Source organism: Sceloporus occidentalis, unplaced genomic scaffold (genome assembly GCF_023333645.1).
Source record: "Sceloporus occidentalis isolate IW3139 unplaced genomic scaffold, rSceOcc1.0.p SCAF_122, whole genome shotgun sequence".
In the NCBI taxonomy this organism is placed as follows: domain Eukaryota; kingdom Metazoa; phylum Chordata; class Lepidosauria; order Squamata; family Phrynosomatidae; genus Sceloporus; species Sceloporus occidentalis.
In genome coordinates this window covers 1155077-1171161 of record NW_028317102.1, presented here as the reverse complement: position 1 = coordinate 1171161, position 16085 = coordinate 1155077, and the positions used below count along the sequence as shown (strand labels likewise).

Genomic DNA, 16085 nt, shown 5'->3' with positions numbered 1-16085 from the left:
GCTGCAGTACAGGTAGGGGGGTGGGGAGGGTGTTTGAATGAGTGCGTGTGATTGAGGGAATGAATCTGTGAATTAATGATTATATGAATAAATGAGTGTGTGTGTGTGTGTGTGTGATAGCATGGATGTGTAAGTGCTGGAACCTAGGCATGATGGGACTGTGATTGCTGTTAGCAATCACACTCCTATCATGCCAAGTCAGCCAGTACATGCTGAAACCTGGCCAGCTGCCCCCCTTGTGTAGTGATAATGCCAGCAGTATGGGGTCTGCACTTACAGCCACCCTGTACCAGCATGTACTGGCTGACTTGGCATGATAGGAGTGTGATTGCTAACAGCAATCACAGTCCCATCATGCCTAGGTTCCAGCATTTACTGGATGGATGTGTAAGTGCTGGAACCTAGGCATGATGGGACTGTGACTACTGTTAGCAATCACACTCCTATCATGCCAAGTCAGCCAGTACATGCTGAAACCTAGCTAGCTGCCCCCCTTGTGTAGTGATGCTGCCAGCAGTATGGGGTCTGCACATCACTTACAGCCACCCTGTACCAGCATGTACTGGCTGACTTGGCATGATAGGAGTGTGATTGCTAACAGCAATCACAGCGAGCACAGTCCCATCATGCCTAGGTACCAGCATTTACTGGTTGCCTAGGCTAACAGCAATCACACTCCTATCATGCCAAGTCATATTGCTAATTTTGTCCAATTGCGTGTTACCTACTTTTATTAAACATGTGAGTTTTTATTATTATTTTTAAAGGTGGGGGTCATTTTCGGTTTTGGCTAAGTGAACCCTGAATGTTTTGGTCCAGAATTTTCATTTTACTTCATCCCTAGAATAAATCTAGGGAATCCTGAATTTGTAGTCGCAAAACTTTCAAGGCCCAGAAATCAGTGAGAGGAAGAGTAAAGGTTTTGTGTCATTTTACTTTATTTTAATCTGCATATTTTATTAAAGGCCATATTTTTTGTCACAGTGAAAAATGAGTGCGGCCCGCGCACGTATACAATTCTGATGAAGTGGCCCACTGCAGAAAAAACTTGGACACCCCTGCCATAATCTGTGTTTTCTAGCATCCGTAGGACAAAAAAAATAAATAACTAAGCTAAAAAAAAAAATTATGCTAAGTGCAGGGCGATCAAAAGGAACATTCCAATGGTTTCCATGGGGACTGCACCACAATTAGAACACTAACCAAGAAGATCTCTGCGATTTAAAGCTCTAAGTCTACGTGCTTCCCCAACATGGCAGCGCGGATGGAAGAGAAGAGGCAATTTTTTTGTTTGTTTTTTTTGCAGTTGAAAGGGAAGAAAGAAGCGCGAGGAAAGGAAGTAAGGAATGGGAAAATTGTACCTGGGCCTAATTTGTGTCCACCGGAGTCAAAGGCATGTAGCACTGTATCTGCAATACAAGAGGAAACGTTCAATCTTTTTCCTTGGCGCCTGGTGACAAGGTGCAGGAGGAGAGCGAGTTTAATGGCAAAATAAATAATTTACCCAGTTCCACACCACATCTACATCATATTCCCATGGTTTTTATGGGTTTTTTTAAATTATTATTTTAGTTTTTTCATCCAAAAATCTAGAACCGGCATATCTGGACACTTTAAGATTAGCTGTTAAAAAGTGTGTGCCTGTTTGCAGCTAGTCCCGCACCCCCTGGTATAACAAATGGTTAATTACCGGTACTGTTTTTACATTAGTTCCAGTGTGGGGGGGATGATAACAAAAATGGAGAGCCTTCCTCCTATCATGCTTATCCATGGAAATAAGGAAACTAATTCATAGCAAAGGTACCACTCGAGCTCTAACTCCCATCACACTCAGTGTCGGGGAATGCCTGATGGGAGCGATGCTTACAACCTCACTAGCGCTACACCAGCGGTGGGATGCAATGAAGGTGCTGAATCAGCGCTTGGGTGGCTTTGATCCATCGACAAATCTCTTTCAAAAACAACTAAAACCAGAAATAAGTAAAACCAAATAAAAATGTAGAGAAATATTCGGCCTATACGTGGTTTACAAGCTGGAGACGGGATCAACTATTCCCCTTTTAAACAAATCTTTCCAAGAATCTATTCTTTTATAAAACATGATATATTCTCATGGAGATCAAAGAAACTCGAGATTTTGGTCAGGAATTTTATTACTTTTTAAAAAAAAATAAGTTAGTGTAAATAAAAATGTAATTGTCGATTAGAAATGCATTTATCGGAAACACACATATCTGTTTATACCCCCTCCCCCAACATAGGAGGTTTCTGAACTCTCTTACGCTGGTCCCCGAGTCCCCATTATATCCTATGATGTCAATACTCTACTATGACATCAATACTCCACACACCCTGATAAACAGACCTTTTAATTGGATTGTGTAGGATGTTAGCGCTAGACGTTGGTGACATCACAGGAGGGCTCGCAAAATGGGGAATGGCTTGCAGGATAAAAACAAGAGGTCATAGTCTAAAACTTGACCGTCAGAGGCTTAGATGTAATGTAAGGAAATTCTTCTTTACAGAGAGGGTGGTAGATAAGTGGAGCCGCCTCCCAGCAGAAGCGGTAGACTTTAAACATGCATGAAACTTGCGTATGGCCCCTGAATCTAGGACGAGACCAAGGACCGAGCCGTTACCCAACTCTGAGTTCTCGGGACTGTCACACGGACGGACTTCAAGACTACTTTAAATAAATACACATGGAATTTTTTTTCTCAGCATGAGAAAGCTTTATTGACACACAGCCAACAGATACAAAAGTGAAAACGCGCCAACGTTCAGACCCACAATGCGAAGCTCAACTTCAAAGCTCTTACAAGAGTAAATTAAGGCCAAACGCTGATCCTGTTTTTAATGCTCAGTTATCTAAATATCGGGGATTTCAAAAGTCGTGGTCATTTTCGGTCAGGAGCACAATGGTGGAGATTTCTAGTTTCTAAAGAATTGTAGAATACTAAAATTTGCCCACATTTGCATCACCTTGATGTGTATAATTTGACAAAGGTGGCATAAAATTGCAATATTTAAGTGGTAATAAGCAGTTACTAATAGTAACACAGGAACATAGTAATTTAGGCTGAAAAAAGACTCAATACCCCCCCCCCCATAATGTATTTATTTGGTATTGGTATTTTCAAATAATCATATGTAATTAAGACAGAAGGTTTAACCCCTTAATGACAAAGCCCATACATGTACGGGCTCAAATTGCAATGTTTTCAGTGGGTTTAGGGACTGCCCTTAAGGGGTTAAAAAACACCAAAAAAAAAACAAACTGGTATATATCTATATTTTTCCCTCAATCTTTTAAATCCGAGACTTTCTAGGCTTAAGAACTTTGCAAATCAATTGCTCTGAACATGGTATAGCTTCATGACAAGCACACACTCCATCTTCTAGCAAGAAGAACAGAAGTTGCCAGTGTCCAAAGAGTTAAAGATAACCTTCATCCCGTAACTCTTTAGTTACTTTTATGATTAAGGCGCATTCTAATACTGCTTAGATAAAAGAACTCTGAATGTTTGAACCTCTCGGATGGCTTACTTTTTATGGGGAAGGTGTGTGATGTCACTGTGATAATGTGCACCAGCATAATGACATCATTGGAACAGAGAACCCCATGCAGATCCTTTAAAAAAGGATCAATAGCCAGAATAAGGCAGATGTTTTGCAGGAAAAAATTAAAGAATTGCTCTGGTGGTGAAGCAATCCATGGCTTCAGATTTATTTTATTGCTTTGGCATTGTCTCAAAAAATATTGAGCACAGACGTAGGAGAACGTGCCAATGAAGCACCATGATGCTTTGATTTCATTTGGGGGGGGGGCACTTATTAGCAAACACATCATGTCACATGGATTTCTCTATTTTCCCCCGACATTTAGAAGAAATTCTTCCTTTCTTGATTACTTCCTTCTAGTCTAAGTTAACCGGAAAAAAAAACTTGGCTCCTACCGGCCGAATTAAAGTCTGACTTAAAATAGGACACTGGCTGTAACTCAGTTCTGGGTTTTAAGCACCTGTTCTAGGTTTTGTCTGCCATTGGAAACATTTTGAAAGAAAGGTTAATATTTAACTGAATAATACTCCTTTGTGACAATAAAGTCCACATGAGACCAGAGGAGATCTAAGTATAAACTGGTTTCTCCAGATTACCAGCGTGGCTTCTAGAGAAGACAAGAAAAAAGACACAAATACTCTTCAAAGTAGAGAACGTGTTCTAGATGTTACAAGGAAGGATTGGTGGCGATTGAAAAACAAATAGGCATTAAACAGTTCTTCTAGATTTTCTTATTGTTATATTTTTGAGTCTGGATGAAAGTGCATTATTTGTGGCTTTAGGAGTGAAAATTCTGAACATAGGCATTTGGGACGTGTAAGTTTGAGTGGGTCGTGGCTTAATTGTTTGACTCCTAGGCCCCTGCTGTGCGGACAGGGACCATTTTGGGATGTTTTATGTTATAGCCGTAGCTGGGTATTTTCACGTATGCTGGGGGTAAAAAAAAAGTCCCCAAAGGAGAAAAAGTCAGAGGTACAGGCCAACAACGGATGGGGGAGGGGGGGTAGCCGCAAGTTGGTGGGAAAATGGTAGAAAGCAGATGGAATCAGACACAGAGTCCAAGATCCAAAAAAATGTAAATTCCATCTCATAATGAAACCTCTGAGACCCCAAAAAGTACTGTTTTGGCCCATTACAGGCTATTCCCATTGCCTAAAATACTCCATTTTCTCTTTTAGCATTACGGTTATATGCACTTTTAATTTAGCTATAGTTCAGTTTAGCGTAATAAACATGATCATAAGAACCCCTGTAATATATTTCCAGAGATCGGCGAAACGCACTTGGTGACTTAAACTCCGATGCCTATAAAATAATCCAAACATTTGAAAGCCCAGGATCCTCTAGGTAATGAGTAATAAAATGTGTAGTGTTATACGAGCATGACTTTCACAGAGCTCGCATTTGTAACGGCGCAAAACAGATTTCCCGTTTGACACGAGATACTCGCATTACGAACCGCACATCCCGCAGAACCGATATATAACCATAAGAGCAGAACGCGTTTCCAGAATGATGGCACTCCAAGGAATCCAGAAACATCTGGCGTATAGAAAACAAGCAAAAAAATAAAAATAAAAATGTATGACCTGAACAATGACAACGAATGTATCCAGTTTCACACAAGTGTGCGGCTAACACAGACCCTGTATTTTTAAATGAAAGGTTTAATAGAAAAAAATATATATTTTCTTTAAGAATAACAACCAGCGCTGTGCACAGTAACAACCCCCCAGCACTGTATACAGTAACAACCCCCCAGCACTGTATACAGTAACAACCCCCCAGCACTGTATACAGTAACAACCCCCCAGCACTGTATACAGTAACAACCCCCCAGCGCTGTATACAGTAATAACCCCCCAGCGCTGTATACAGTAATAACCCCCCAGCGCTGTGCACAGTAACAACCCCCCAGCACAGTATACAGTAACACCTCCCCTAGCACTGTATACAGTAATAACCCCCCAGCACAGTATACAGTAACACCCCCCCTAGCACTGTATACAGTAATAACCCCCCAGCACTGTATACAGTAACATAACCCCCAGCGCTGTATACAGTAATATAACCCCCAGCACTGTATACAGGAATAACTCCCCAGCGCTGTGCACAGTAACAACCTCCTAGCACTGTATACAGTAATAACCCCCAACACTGTATACAGTAATAACCCCCAACGCTGTATACAGTAATAATTTTAATATGCAGCTGCCTAAGAAACATTATATAATGCAAAAAAGTTGGTTTTTTATATGATAAAAGCCAAAAAAATGATGGGAGCTCCCTTTTATTACCACATCTGACTTTAGGTTTCATCGTTCCAACAAAAAATTACAAATGAATACATAATATGCGAAACACATCCCATAAGTAGCAGAAACCACAAAAATATTAAATTCCCAAAAAGTGAAAACTGCACAGAATGCACAGACCTTCCGCCAAAGGATTAAGATTTGAAAAATATTAAGCCAATTTCTACTTTGTAAACCCCAATTATATCCAATTATATCGAATCATTCACACATTTAAAAACCCACTCACTTTATCTTAAAATTCCACCGTCTAGATGTAAACATTACATCTTTTATAGATCTTATCGAAGTTTTAATACTTGTATTTTGGGTTTGCTTATTAACTTCATTCCCTAGTTTAGAAACAATTGCCCTACTCGTGATACGCTTAATTTGATTCTAATCTGTAACATGAACAGCAAAATTACCTTCGATTGGATTAGAGCCAAATATCTTAAGTAGGATAACGCTTTTGGGGGTTATTAACTTATAAGGCAATGGAGCAGAGGTTTTTAAAATAATAAAAAGGATTTTTCGTAGAAAAAGGGATACTGGCAGACATGAAAATGTTTGAAATATACACCCAGGCGACTTAAACAGGGACTTTTCTGTTGATTAAACTTAAATGAGAAAAGATTTGTGTAAATATTATGATAAAATCTCGAGGATCGGATTGGATTTACTCTCCGAGTGATCTTCATTTAAGGCTGGGAGAATGGAATTAATAACAAACATAATAAATGGACGCTTTATTCTGAGAACACAGATTTTCAGAAACAATCATAATGTTCTGCCTTTTTATTGAAAATTATTTCTAATATTAATTTCAGGGTGACTTCTGTTGTTATTCCGAAGAAGTGTCTACTTGGCACGGCGTTTTATCAGGTGTTCAGAAAATGGTTATTACACTCAGGCGTAAAATATGGACATTATTTTCCAAAATTATAATGGGTTTTCTGGTAAGACCAAATCAGGATGCCTATACCTATCAAGCGACCCTCTTTACCATGGTTGGTGCTTCTTTGAGACCCAAATCCATGTTGCTCCTTCTCCTGATGAACCTTTTTTCAAGGAGCTTAGAATGTTTGCTGGGTATGAAGATATCACAGTGTTCTACAGCCCTAAAAGCCCCGATAATGTGTATGGAAACCAACCAAGTATGATGTGTATGGCAAGAGCCAAGCCACGGTCCCATCCTGGGGTTTTCAGCATTATATTCAAGCCCCCTGCAAGTTAATGGGGATTTCACTCAGGAGTGCAAAAAATTCATCTTTGATTAGCTTTTTGATGAGAGCACGTTTAACCCTACCACACCTCAACTGAGTCAAGCCCAGACATATGACGTGGGTACACCACCATGTCTCACAATCTATCCCTTCTCAAATAGGACCGTCGCAATTGTGCGACTCTGTCCCGCTGCCCTAAAAATCAGTGATTTGGTCCCGCCATACGGCGGCTCTTCCCTCTTTGCCATCTTCTCGGTGTTGGGTGTTGTGTTGGAAGTGATGTCCCATCCTGGAGAGCCATACAGTGAGCCGGAAAGAGTTCTCAGAGTGTGAAACATCCCATTGCATCGTACCAATCATTTTTTTAAGAAGGGTTTAAAACAAAAAACAAAAAAATGGATACAAATTTACAAAATTACATAAAAGATGGCGAGCAATCCATGGACACAGAAGAAATATGCTGAATATAATACAAAATGTGGGTGCTTGTACTAATAAGTCAATGGGTTTGCCCTACTTTATTGGAAGCCATTGGGATGCTTTCTCCTGGCATTAATCAACAGCAAAGCAAATTCAACATCTCAATTCAATTACCAAAGTAATAAAGTCAAGTGGCTTCTGAACAAACTCCAATGATAAAAATACTGTGTTTTGCACACATTTGGCAGAATTAACACACAAAAAAAAGCTAATCTCTGTCCATCGTCAAGCTTATGAAATTTGTTCATGTTTTTCATACAGAATAAATTTGGGAGACGGCCCTACTGGAAGGGAAACAAACGAGTTATTTTTATAAAACAAAACAAAATCGGGGGGGGGGGTTTAATAAAAGCACATTTTCACCGTACGGCCTCTCCAACTCTCTCAGTGGTTGACTGAGCTGTATAAAATGTTTTAGAGAAAGCGCTGGTAATGTGTCAAACAAACCCACCGGAGTAATAAAGGTTTAATAACTGAAACTCAAAGCCTGGAAAGCAAAGGGTTTTTTCTTGGGTTTTTTTTTTTTTGGTTTTCTAGAAAGAAAAAATAAATGAAATGACTAAGATGTGAAGCATGGAGAATCCCCGGGGTTCACTCACTTCATAAACCAACAACACGGAACGAGATGTAACTTCAATAGATGTATTTGTACTTATAGAAGACAAAAGTTTGTTTCTTTTTTTTTTATTAAAGGGTTTTTGCCTGTTTTATACAAAAGGAATTACATCTTTTCAAGTGTTTTTCCCAGGGAGTTTATGAATCGGTCAAATTACATTAAAATGATAATAAACAAATCCTAAGATACAGTGTTGAGTTCCTTTAATTTGAAATTTTAATGTCTTTGGATATATGCATCCGATGTTTGCTAAAGGGAAAGTTCCACTAGAAATATGAAATTCCTGTATACAGTAATAACCCCCCCCAGCGCTGTATACAGTAATATAACCCCCCCAGCGCTGTATACAGTAATATAACCCCCCACCGCTGTATACAGTAATATAACCCCCCACCACTGTATACAGTAATATAACCCCCCCAGTGCTGTATACAGTAATATAACCCCCCAGCACTGTATACAGTAATATAACCCCCCAATGCTGTATACAGTATTATAACCCCCAGTGCTGTATACAGTATTATAACCCCCCAGCACTGTATACAGTAATATAACCCCCAGCACTGTATACAGTAATATAACCCCCCCAGCGCTGTATACAGTAATATAACCCCCCCAGTGCTGTATACAGTAATATAACCCCCCAGTGCTGTATACAGTATTATAACCCCCCAGCTCTGTATACAGTAATATAACCCCCAGCACTGTATACAGTAATATAACCCCCAGCACTGTATACAGTAATATAACCCCCAGCACTGTATACAGTAATATAACCCCCCAGCACTGTATACAGTAATATAACCCCCCAGTGCTGTATACAGTAATATAACCCCCCAGTGCTGTATACAGTAATATAACCCCCCAGTGCTGTATACAGTAATATAACCCCCCAGCACTGTATACAGTAATATTATATAACCCCCCAGCACTGTATACAGTAATATAACCCCCAGCGCTGTATACAGTAATAACTCCTAGCGCTGTATACAGTATTATATCCCCAGCGCTGTATACAGTTATAAACCCCCAGTGCTGTTTACAGTTATAACCCCCAGCACTGTATACAGTAATATAACCCCCCAGCTCTGTATACAGTAATATAACCCCCAGCGCTGTATAGTTATAACCCCCCAGTGCTGTATACAGTAATATAACCCCCAGCACTGTACACAGTAATACACCCCCCAGCTCTGTATACAGTAATATAACCCCCAGCGCTGTATAGTTATAACCCCCCAGTGCTGTATACAGTAATAATCTCCAGCACCCCGAAACCCTCCCATAATCACCTCTCCCCCCAAACATTTTATCCAGTATCTTTCCTTCAAATCTCAGTTTCATGACCTAAACATAAAAAGTCTTCTGAAAAGCGTTGATAATAATGATACCGGTCTGTATACTGGTTGTGGTCTACATTTTGTGGTCTTTTGGGTGTTTATGAAGATTATTGTTTATCTCTGATATTTCCGTGTTCTCTTGGCATAAATCACGCAGATTTGGCAGGGATTTAAAAGAAGGAAAATTACTAATACTGTAAGCCAAATTTATTACTTGTTACTTCATCAATCACTATATATCTGGGGGGAAGTTTCCCAGGAGTTTTTGTTGTGTTGTTTTTAACATGTATTAAGATGCACACCATCCAGACTGACCTTCTTTAGTCACATTTTACGTACCAATTCTTTAGAGTAGCTCTATATATGTCTAAAGCACCTTAATTTCCTTTGTGCCTGGACTGCTTTCACTGGAGGTCTATTCTAGGTATCTACTACCCTTCCTTCCTCTGACAACAACTCACTGAACAAAGCTGTCTAGTTTTGGCCATTCTGACATTTCTCTCAACCGTCCTATATAATGCGGGTGAAAGGGAATTATCATACCTGGGAACTCTCTGGGTTTGACTCGGTGTCTCTGGATAAAAACCTCCTCCCCTGTGTCTCCGAGTCAGCTTCTTCCTACTCTGGGCAAAGAAGCGGCATTTGACCACGCCCACTCCCCGCCTATCCACCGCCCACCTTCTCTCCTACTTAAGGTTGTCTGGGGCTGCTCCCATCCATATACCCATCTAGCCCTCCCTCGCCATAGACACTAGCCCTGTGCTTTCACAAAGCCACTCACAGAGCTCCGTGTGGATGACCCTGGGACATTCCACGTGGGTCCAGCCCGTCCTCCTGTGACACTCGAAAAACAAGGGACACCTAAGACGCAAAGTCCATGACTAACAAAAAAAATTGTTTTCTAATTTCAGAATGGAAGTTTCCCTGGTCAGCAGCCTGTGCCAGGAACACGATCTGACGCAAACATAAATTAATTTCCTAACATTAAGAGACACATACTTACTTCTTTAAGTTACTTTAAGTAATGTATCTGTGAAAAAAGAGAAGGAAAGGAGGTGAACATCTGGCACAGTCATAAGTCAATGTCTTCCATTATTGACAAGTTATAAAAGCATATTTGGCAGTGATCTTAATTGTATCCAGAACCCCTTCTACCGATCTGATGTTTTTTTTGAGGTTTTTTTTTGTAGTATTTGAGGAGCCTCCCTCGGCCTCCCACCGGTAAATCAATTTTAAAGACCTACAGGATGGTGTCGGATCTAGAACAGCGCAGAGTCTCCCAGCTGCAAATAAACCCATTAAGTCCACATTAAAAGTATCTGTCATGCTGCAGGATTATTTAATCAGGTTTATGGAACCAAAATCATGTTAGTAAAGAACTCATTTATTGCTCCAATTAACATCTGGTGAAACATTCTTTGGGAGTTCTACAAAAGCCGAGCGTGTGGTTGAAGCTTGAACATCTCCATTGTCGTTTTAGTCCGAGAGAGTCTTCAGAACAAAGTGATATCTCTCACTCGGCTATCCTTTTTACAAACAATTCAAGAAGAGGTCACAATGTTTCTGGAACACCAGAGGTCCCGTTCTCAGGTAGTCTACCTTAAACATATGGCTTTTGGAATACTTCTGGGCCATGTCATTCAGTTAATGAACCAGGTCAGAAATTTTTAGTAGCCACCCAAGAATAAGTAAACCTTGGATGTCATTCAGCCAATGACTATTCAACGGTATAATACCGGAAGAGATACATCTTAGGAAAGCAAGAGGCAGAATTCATGGTGGAGACTAAATGGGCCAAATGCTTCTTTTCTGACCAAAGTCAAGGGAGGACATGGTCTTCTAAGACCCACTGAAGTCTTCAAGGGGAATGGTGGCCAAAAGGCTCAAAACTCCATCACCACCACCAAAAGCTGAGGCTTCAGGGACCCAACTCCACAGCGCCATTTTCAACGTGACCGAAAATCAAAAACCTGACTCAAACCAATATCACACGTGCACAAAAGTGAAACGTGTTGAGGTGCCATTTCTGGGCCCAGCCCACGGCTAGCGAGGCTCAAAGGAAAAAAAGACTAGATGAGTCAAGTCCTCTTAAGACTCCCATGTTAGTGAATGTGCCCCCAAGCCCACATGGAGCGACCCTGGGTGCTATATCATTATAGTTAGAGTTTCCCCTCCTAGAAGGCACTTTTATACTATTAGTTTCTATGCTGGCCAAAAAGTGCCCTTTTTAAATCATGCTTAGCATGTATTTTACCGCCCGTAATAGATTATTACAAACAATAAAACATAATAAGCTTTTTTCTATTTGTTACAAAATAATCAATGTAAATGCTGCCTCCTTTAAAAAGAGCGCCCAACTATACTTGCCTGCAAACACACAAATCTCGTGTATTTTATTTTCTATTTAATAAAAGATGTAATAAATTTCAATAAAACTGAGTGTGTACATCTCCGGGGCACAATTCAAATAGATCCATTATTATTATTATTATACGTAATTGTTCATGAAAGGTTTCATAAATTATAGAGTAACATTAATTTGTGTAATTTGAATGAATTAATCTCGGCTCCCACATTAACCGGGGAGCAGGGATGGTACTTTCACCGCTGAGTAATCAGCCGGAAGCCACAGGATTCATCCAGAGGGCAGAAGAAAACCCCAAGGATACGGAATTAAACATTTTCGTTAAAAGGGATCTTATAATACGAACATAAAACCCGAGAGATCGTTGAGAGCTCAGTAATTTTGGGTGTATGTCTCAGTCTAGAAGAACCAGATGACAGATGAATTTCTATAGGGAATGGGCTGAACAAGCTTTGTCATAAAGGTCGAGTTGCTCCGGGGTCTTTTCACCATCCAGGTTCGATCCGAAGTCTCCGAGTGAAGCACTGCCACCCCAGTCCTCCTGGTCACTCTCCTCTTTCTCCCAATCCATCCAATACCATCCGGGTCTAGCCTGACCCCTTCCATAGCTAACCACGCTCATCAGCACTGTATACAGTAATATAACCCCCAGCGCTGTATACAGTAATATAACCCCCAGTGCTGTATACAGTAATATAACCCCCAGCGCTGTATACAGTAATATAACCCCCAGCGCTGTATACAGTAATATAACCCCCCAGCGCTGTATACAGTAATATAACCCCCAGCACTGTATACAGTAATATAACCCCCCAGCGCTGTATACAGTAATATAACCCCCAGCGCTGTATACAGTAATAACCCCCCAGCGCTGTATACAGTAATATAACCCCCAGCGCTGTATACAGTAATATAACCCCCCAGCGCTGTATACAGTAATATAACCCCCAGCGCTGTATACAGTAATAACCCCCCAGCGCTGTATACAGTAATATAACCCCCCAGCGCTGTATACAGTAATATAACCCCCCAGCGCTGTATACAGTAATATAACCCCCCAGCGCTGTATACAGTAATATAACCCCCCAGCGCTGTATACAGTAATATAACCCCCCAGCGCTGTATACAGTAATATAACCCCCCAGCGCTGTATACAGTAATATAACCCCCCAGCGCTGTATACAGTAATATAACCCCCCAGCACTGTATACAGTAATATAACCCTCAGCGCTGTATACAGTAATATAACCCCCCAGCGCTGTATACAGTAATATAACCCCCAGCGCTGTATACAGTAATAACCCCCCCAGCGCTGTATACAGTAATAACCCCCCCAGCGCTGTATACAGTAATAACCCCCCCAGCGCTGTATACAGTAATAACCCCCCCAGCGCTGTATACAGTAATAACCCCCCCAGCGCTGTATACAGTAATATAACCCCCCAGCACTGTATACAGTAATATAACCCCCCAGCACTGTATACAGTAATATAACCCCCCAGCACTGTATACAGTAATATAACCCCCAGCACTGTATACAGTAATATAACCCCCAGCGCTGTACACAGTAATATAACCCCCCAGCGCTGTATACAGTAATATAACCCCCCAGCACTGTATATAGTAATATAACCCCCCAGCGCTGTATACAGTAATATAACCCCCAGCACTGTATACAGTAATATAACCCCCAGCGCTGTATACAGTAATATAACCCCCCAGCGCTGTATACAGTAATATAACCCCCAGCACTGTATACAGTAATATAACCCCCCAGCGCTGTACACAGTAATATAACCCACCAATGCAATGCAAGAAGTCGTCCTTGCTTATAAATTTAAGAAGCTGTATGATAAGTTTGGGGAATTCAAAATCGCGAAGGCAAAATTTACAAGAAACACTCCATAGAAAATCCAACAGTTTTAGGTAACGTTTACCGAACGTACGCAAAGATAAAAATAAAAGCATTTGTTTGCGAGTCTGGCGTGCGCGACATCAATGCCCCCGGCTCTCACCCAGCGACTCTTTCAACTATGTTTCGCCCTTCAGCGCGGCGGCATTCAGAAATCAGATTTAAACGGAAGAAGCGGCGGCGAGATCGCGAAGACCGTCTCAATGTCAATCAACCGAGACACCCCCTCGCACCTCGGGAAATCCGAGACCCCCGCAGGCAGCCTTGATTATTTGTTCGCGCGCTCGTACTGTTCTCGGCGCGCAGGAAAGGTTTTTTATAAAGAGACATTCCAGGGAAACGAGACCGCAAAGGTTTAAACCGCCGCGCTGACCTTCCGAGAGCCGCAGATAGGGTTACAGTCTGAGTACACAAACAGTCAGCCCACGGACGGGGTTCCTAGCGGTCTCACCGCGGGGGTCGTAGCGTGACTGCCGGGACAGGTGGCCGTTTCTCAGTTTCTGGTAATCACATTCCAAAAAAAACTATTTACGAAACAAAGGAAGACGTTCCGAAAGGCAATATGAGAGGGGTGACCTCTGGGGCGAGCCCCCCGGATTATTAACCCTTAAAAAAAAAAAAATCCCAACAAAGGGAGCATTGTAATGAACCCCACTGTTATCTGTTCTATAGCAGGTGTGTCCACCAGACTGAGAATCATGGGAGTTGTAGTTCAGCAACGGCCGAGCTACACCCATTATCAACATTTGAATCATAAAGGATGACCTTATTTATTTCCGAGTAGCGTCCGATGTCGCTGCTACATTTGGAGAATCTGGTAAAAAGGCAAAAAAAAAAAAAAAAGACAAAACATCCTGTTAGTCGGCCTCGTGTTTTATCGACAGAAGTTTTGATTATTTCAGGTGAAATAATGTATATTAACGCAGTTACTAAATATGCATTTATCGTTGACGGGGCGCAGTGCGGCATATGATGATTTTGACTCCGTTATGAATCATGCCATAATGATATTGGGGTCCAACCACAATGTACACGAGACAATTAACCACGAGACCGTATTTTACTGGCTGTAAACGAGAATTTTAGGGCTTCGTGGAATATGAATATGTTAATAATAACAATAATAATAGACATTTCTGCTCTCTGCGTTGAGCGTTACGGCTACCCCACCGCCAGAGGAGAGGCCGCTCCGGGCCGCTCCCACCTACAAATTGTCCCGACAGAGTGTATCTGCCAAACGTGGGCGTGGCAGTGACATCACTCTGACCCCTATGTGATGAAATGGCTCCGCTCCCTTAACCGCGCACCAAGAAATGCAGGCCACGGCGTTATAAAGCGGAGCAGAATGCGATTCGAGGGCCTATATATTATATAAGGTCAAGTTAAGTCTCCGCTGAATACCTGGAACACCTCAAGGGCTAAAAATGTCTGATTCGCTCCTATCCAAACAGTTTATGTCTCCGCTTTGAAGAGCCGCACTGTTTATGGGACCGCGTCCAGTATTTAGTTTAGCCGCGTTATTAAACCTTTTCCATAAAGCAGATGCCGAGGAGTCCGACACCACGCGGGAGAGCAATCTATTTCACCCAACGCCCCGCCGGAGAGCCTCACCCGGCGTGCTCTCAGACGTCTGCTTTATGGGAATACCAGACCAGAAGGGGTATTAGAAGCAGACCCGTCACCGGCCCCGGGTCTGGCGTGAGTTATAAAAAGAAACGTCTACGTTATTTCATGTGAAGGGGATTCGTTTTCCTTAGTAAAGTCAGGTGGCATTTCGTGGCAAAGGCGGCATAATTAGATTCGTGTCTGGAGCAGGTGCTGCTTTCTCTTTGCCCAACCCTCCTAAGGCGGTTAGAACCAATCAGCATCCATCAAACAGGAGCTGGAGCTTACTGGGCAGGAATAATTACCCCGTTTTATGTAGGATTAGCCAATAGCTCAGTTTCCCGCGTCTATCATACAAAGCTGCCGAATGACATCAGCACGGCCGACGGCAGGATACAGCACACCAGGGGTTTGCTCAGCGTGCCAGATCGGGTCTGAATTTTAGAACAGATTTACCAAAAGTACTTTATTCGGCACAGAAAGAGATATGGAGCCCTTGGCATCATGGGACTTGTAGTCCATAGTACCGCTAAGCCCAGAACGTTAAATAAACGACACTTTGATGTAATCACCGTTCTCATGCTATGTATTAGTGATAGTGAGGCCTGCAGTGATAGAGAGAAGATACCCTCGCAACCTTTAAAGCCTGGCACCTTACGCAATTCCACTCAAAGTGCTGTCTATGC

The 16085-nt window shown here is 41.8% G+C and overlaps 1 protein-coding gene across 7 annotated transcripts in view; it reads right to left on the bottom strand.

The window, feature by feature from the left end:
• LOC149282142 (CMP-N-acetylneuraminate-beta-1,4-galactoside alpha-2,3-sialyltransferase) overlaps window positions 1–16085 on the bottom strand; it is a 99117-nt gene that overhangs the window by 70836 nt on the left and 12196 nt on the right. For 4 of the 7 annotated variants that reach the window (XM_089498549.1, XM_089498552.1, XM_089498554.1 and 1 more), the window contains exon 2: window positions 1362–1409. The exons of the other annotated variants lie outside the window; for them this stretch is intronic. In XM_089498549.1, the coding sequence (XP_089354675.1) occupies window positions 1362–1409 (48 nt within the window). The remainder of the gene's footprint in view (window positions 1–1361; window positions 1410–16085) is intronic. 7 annotated transcript variants of the gene reach the window in all.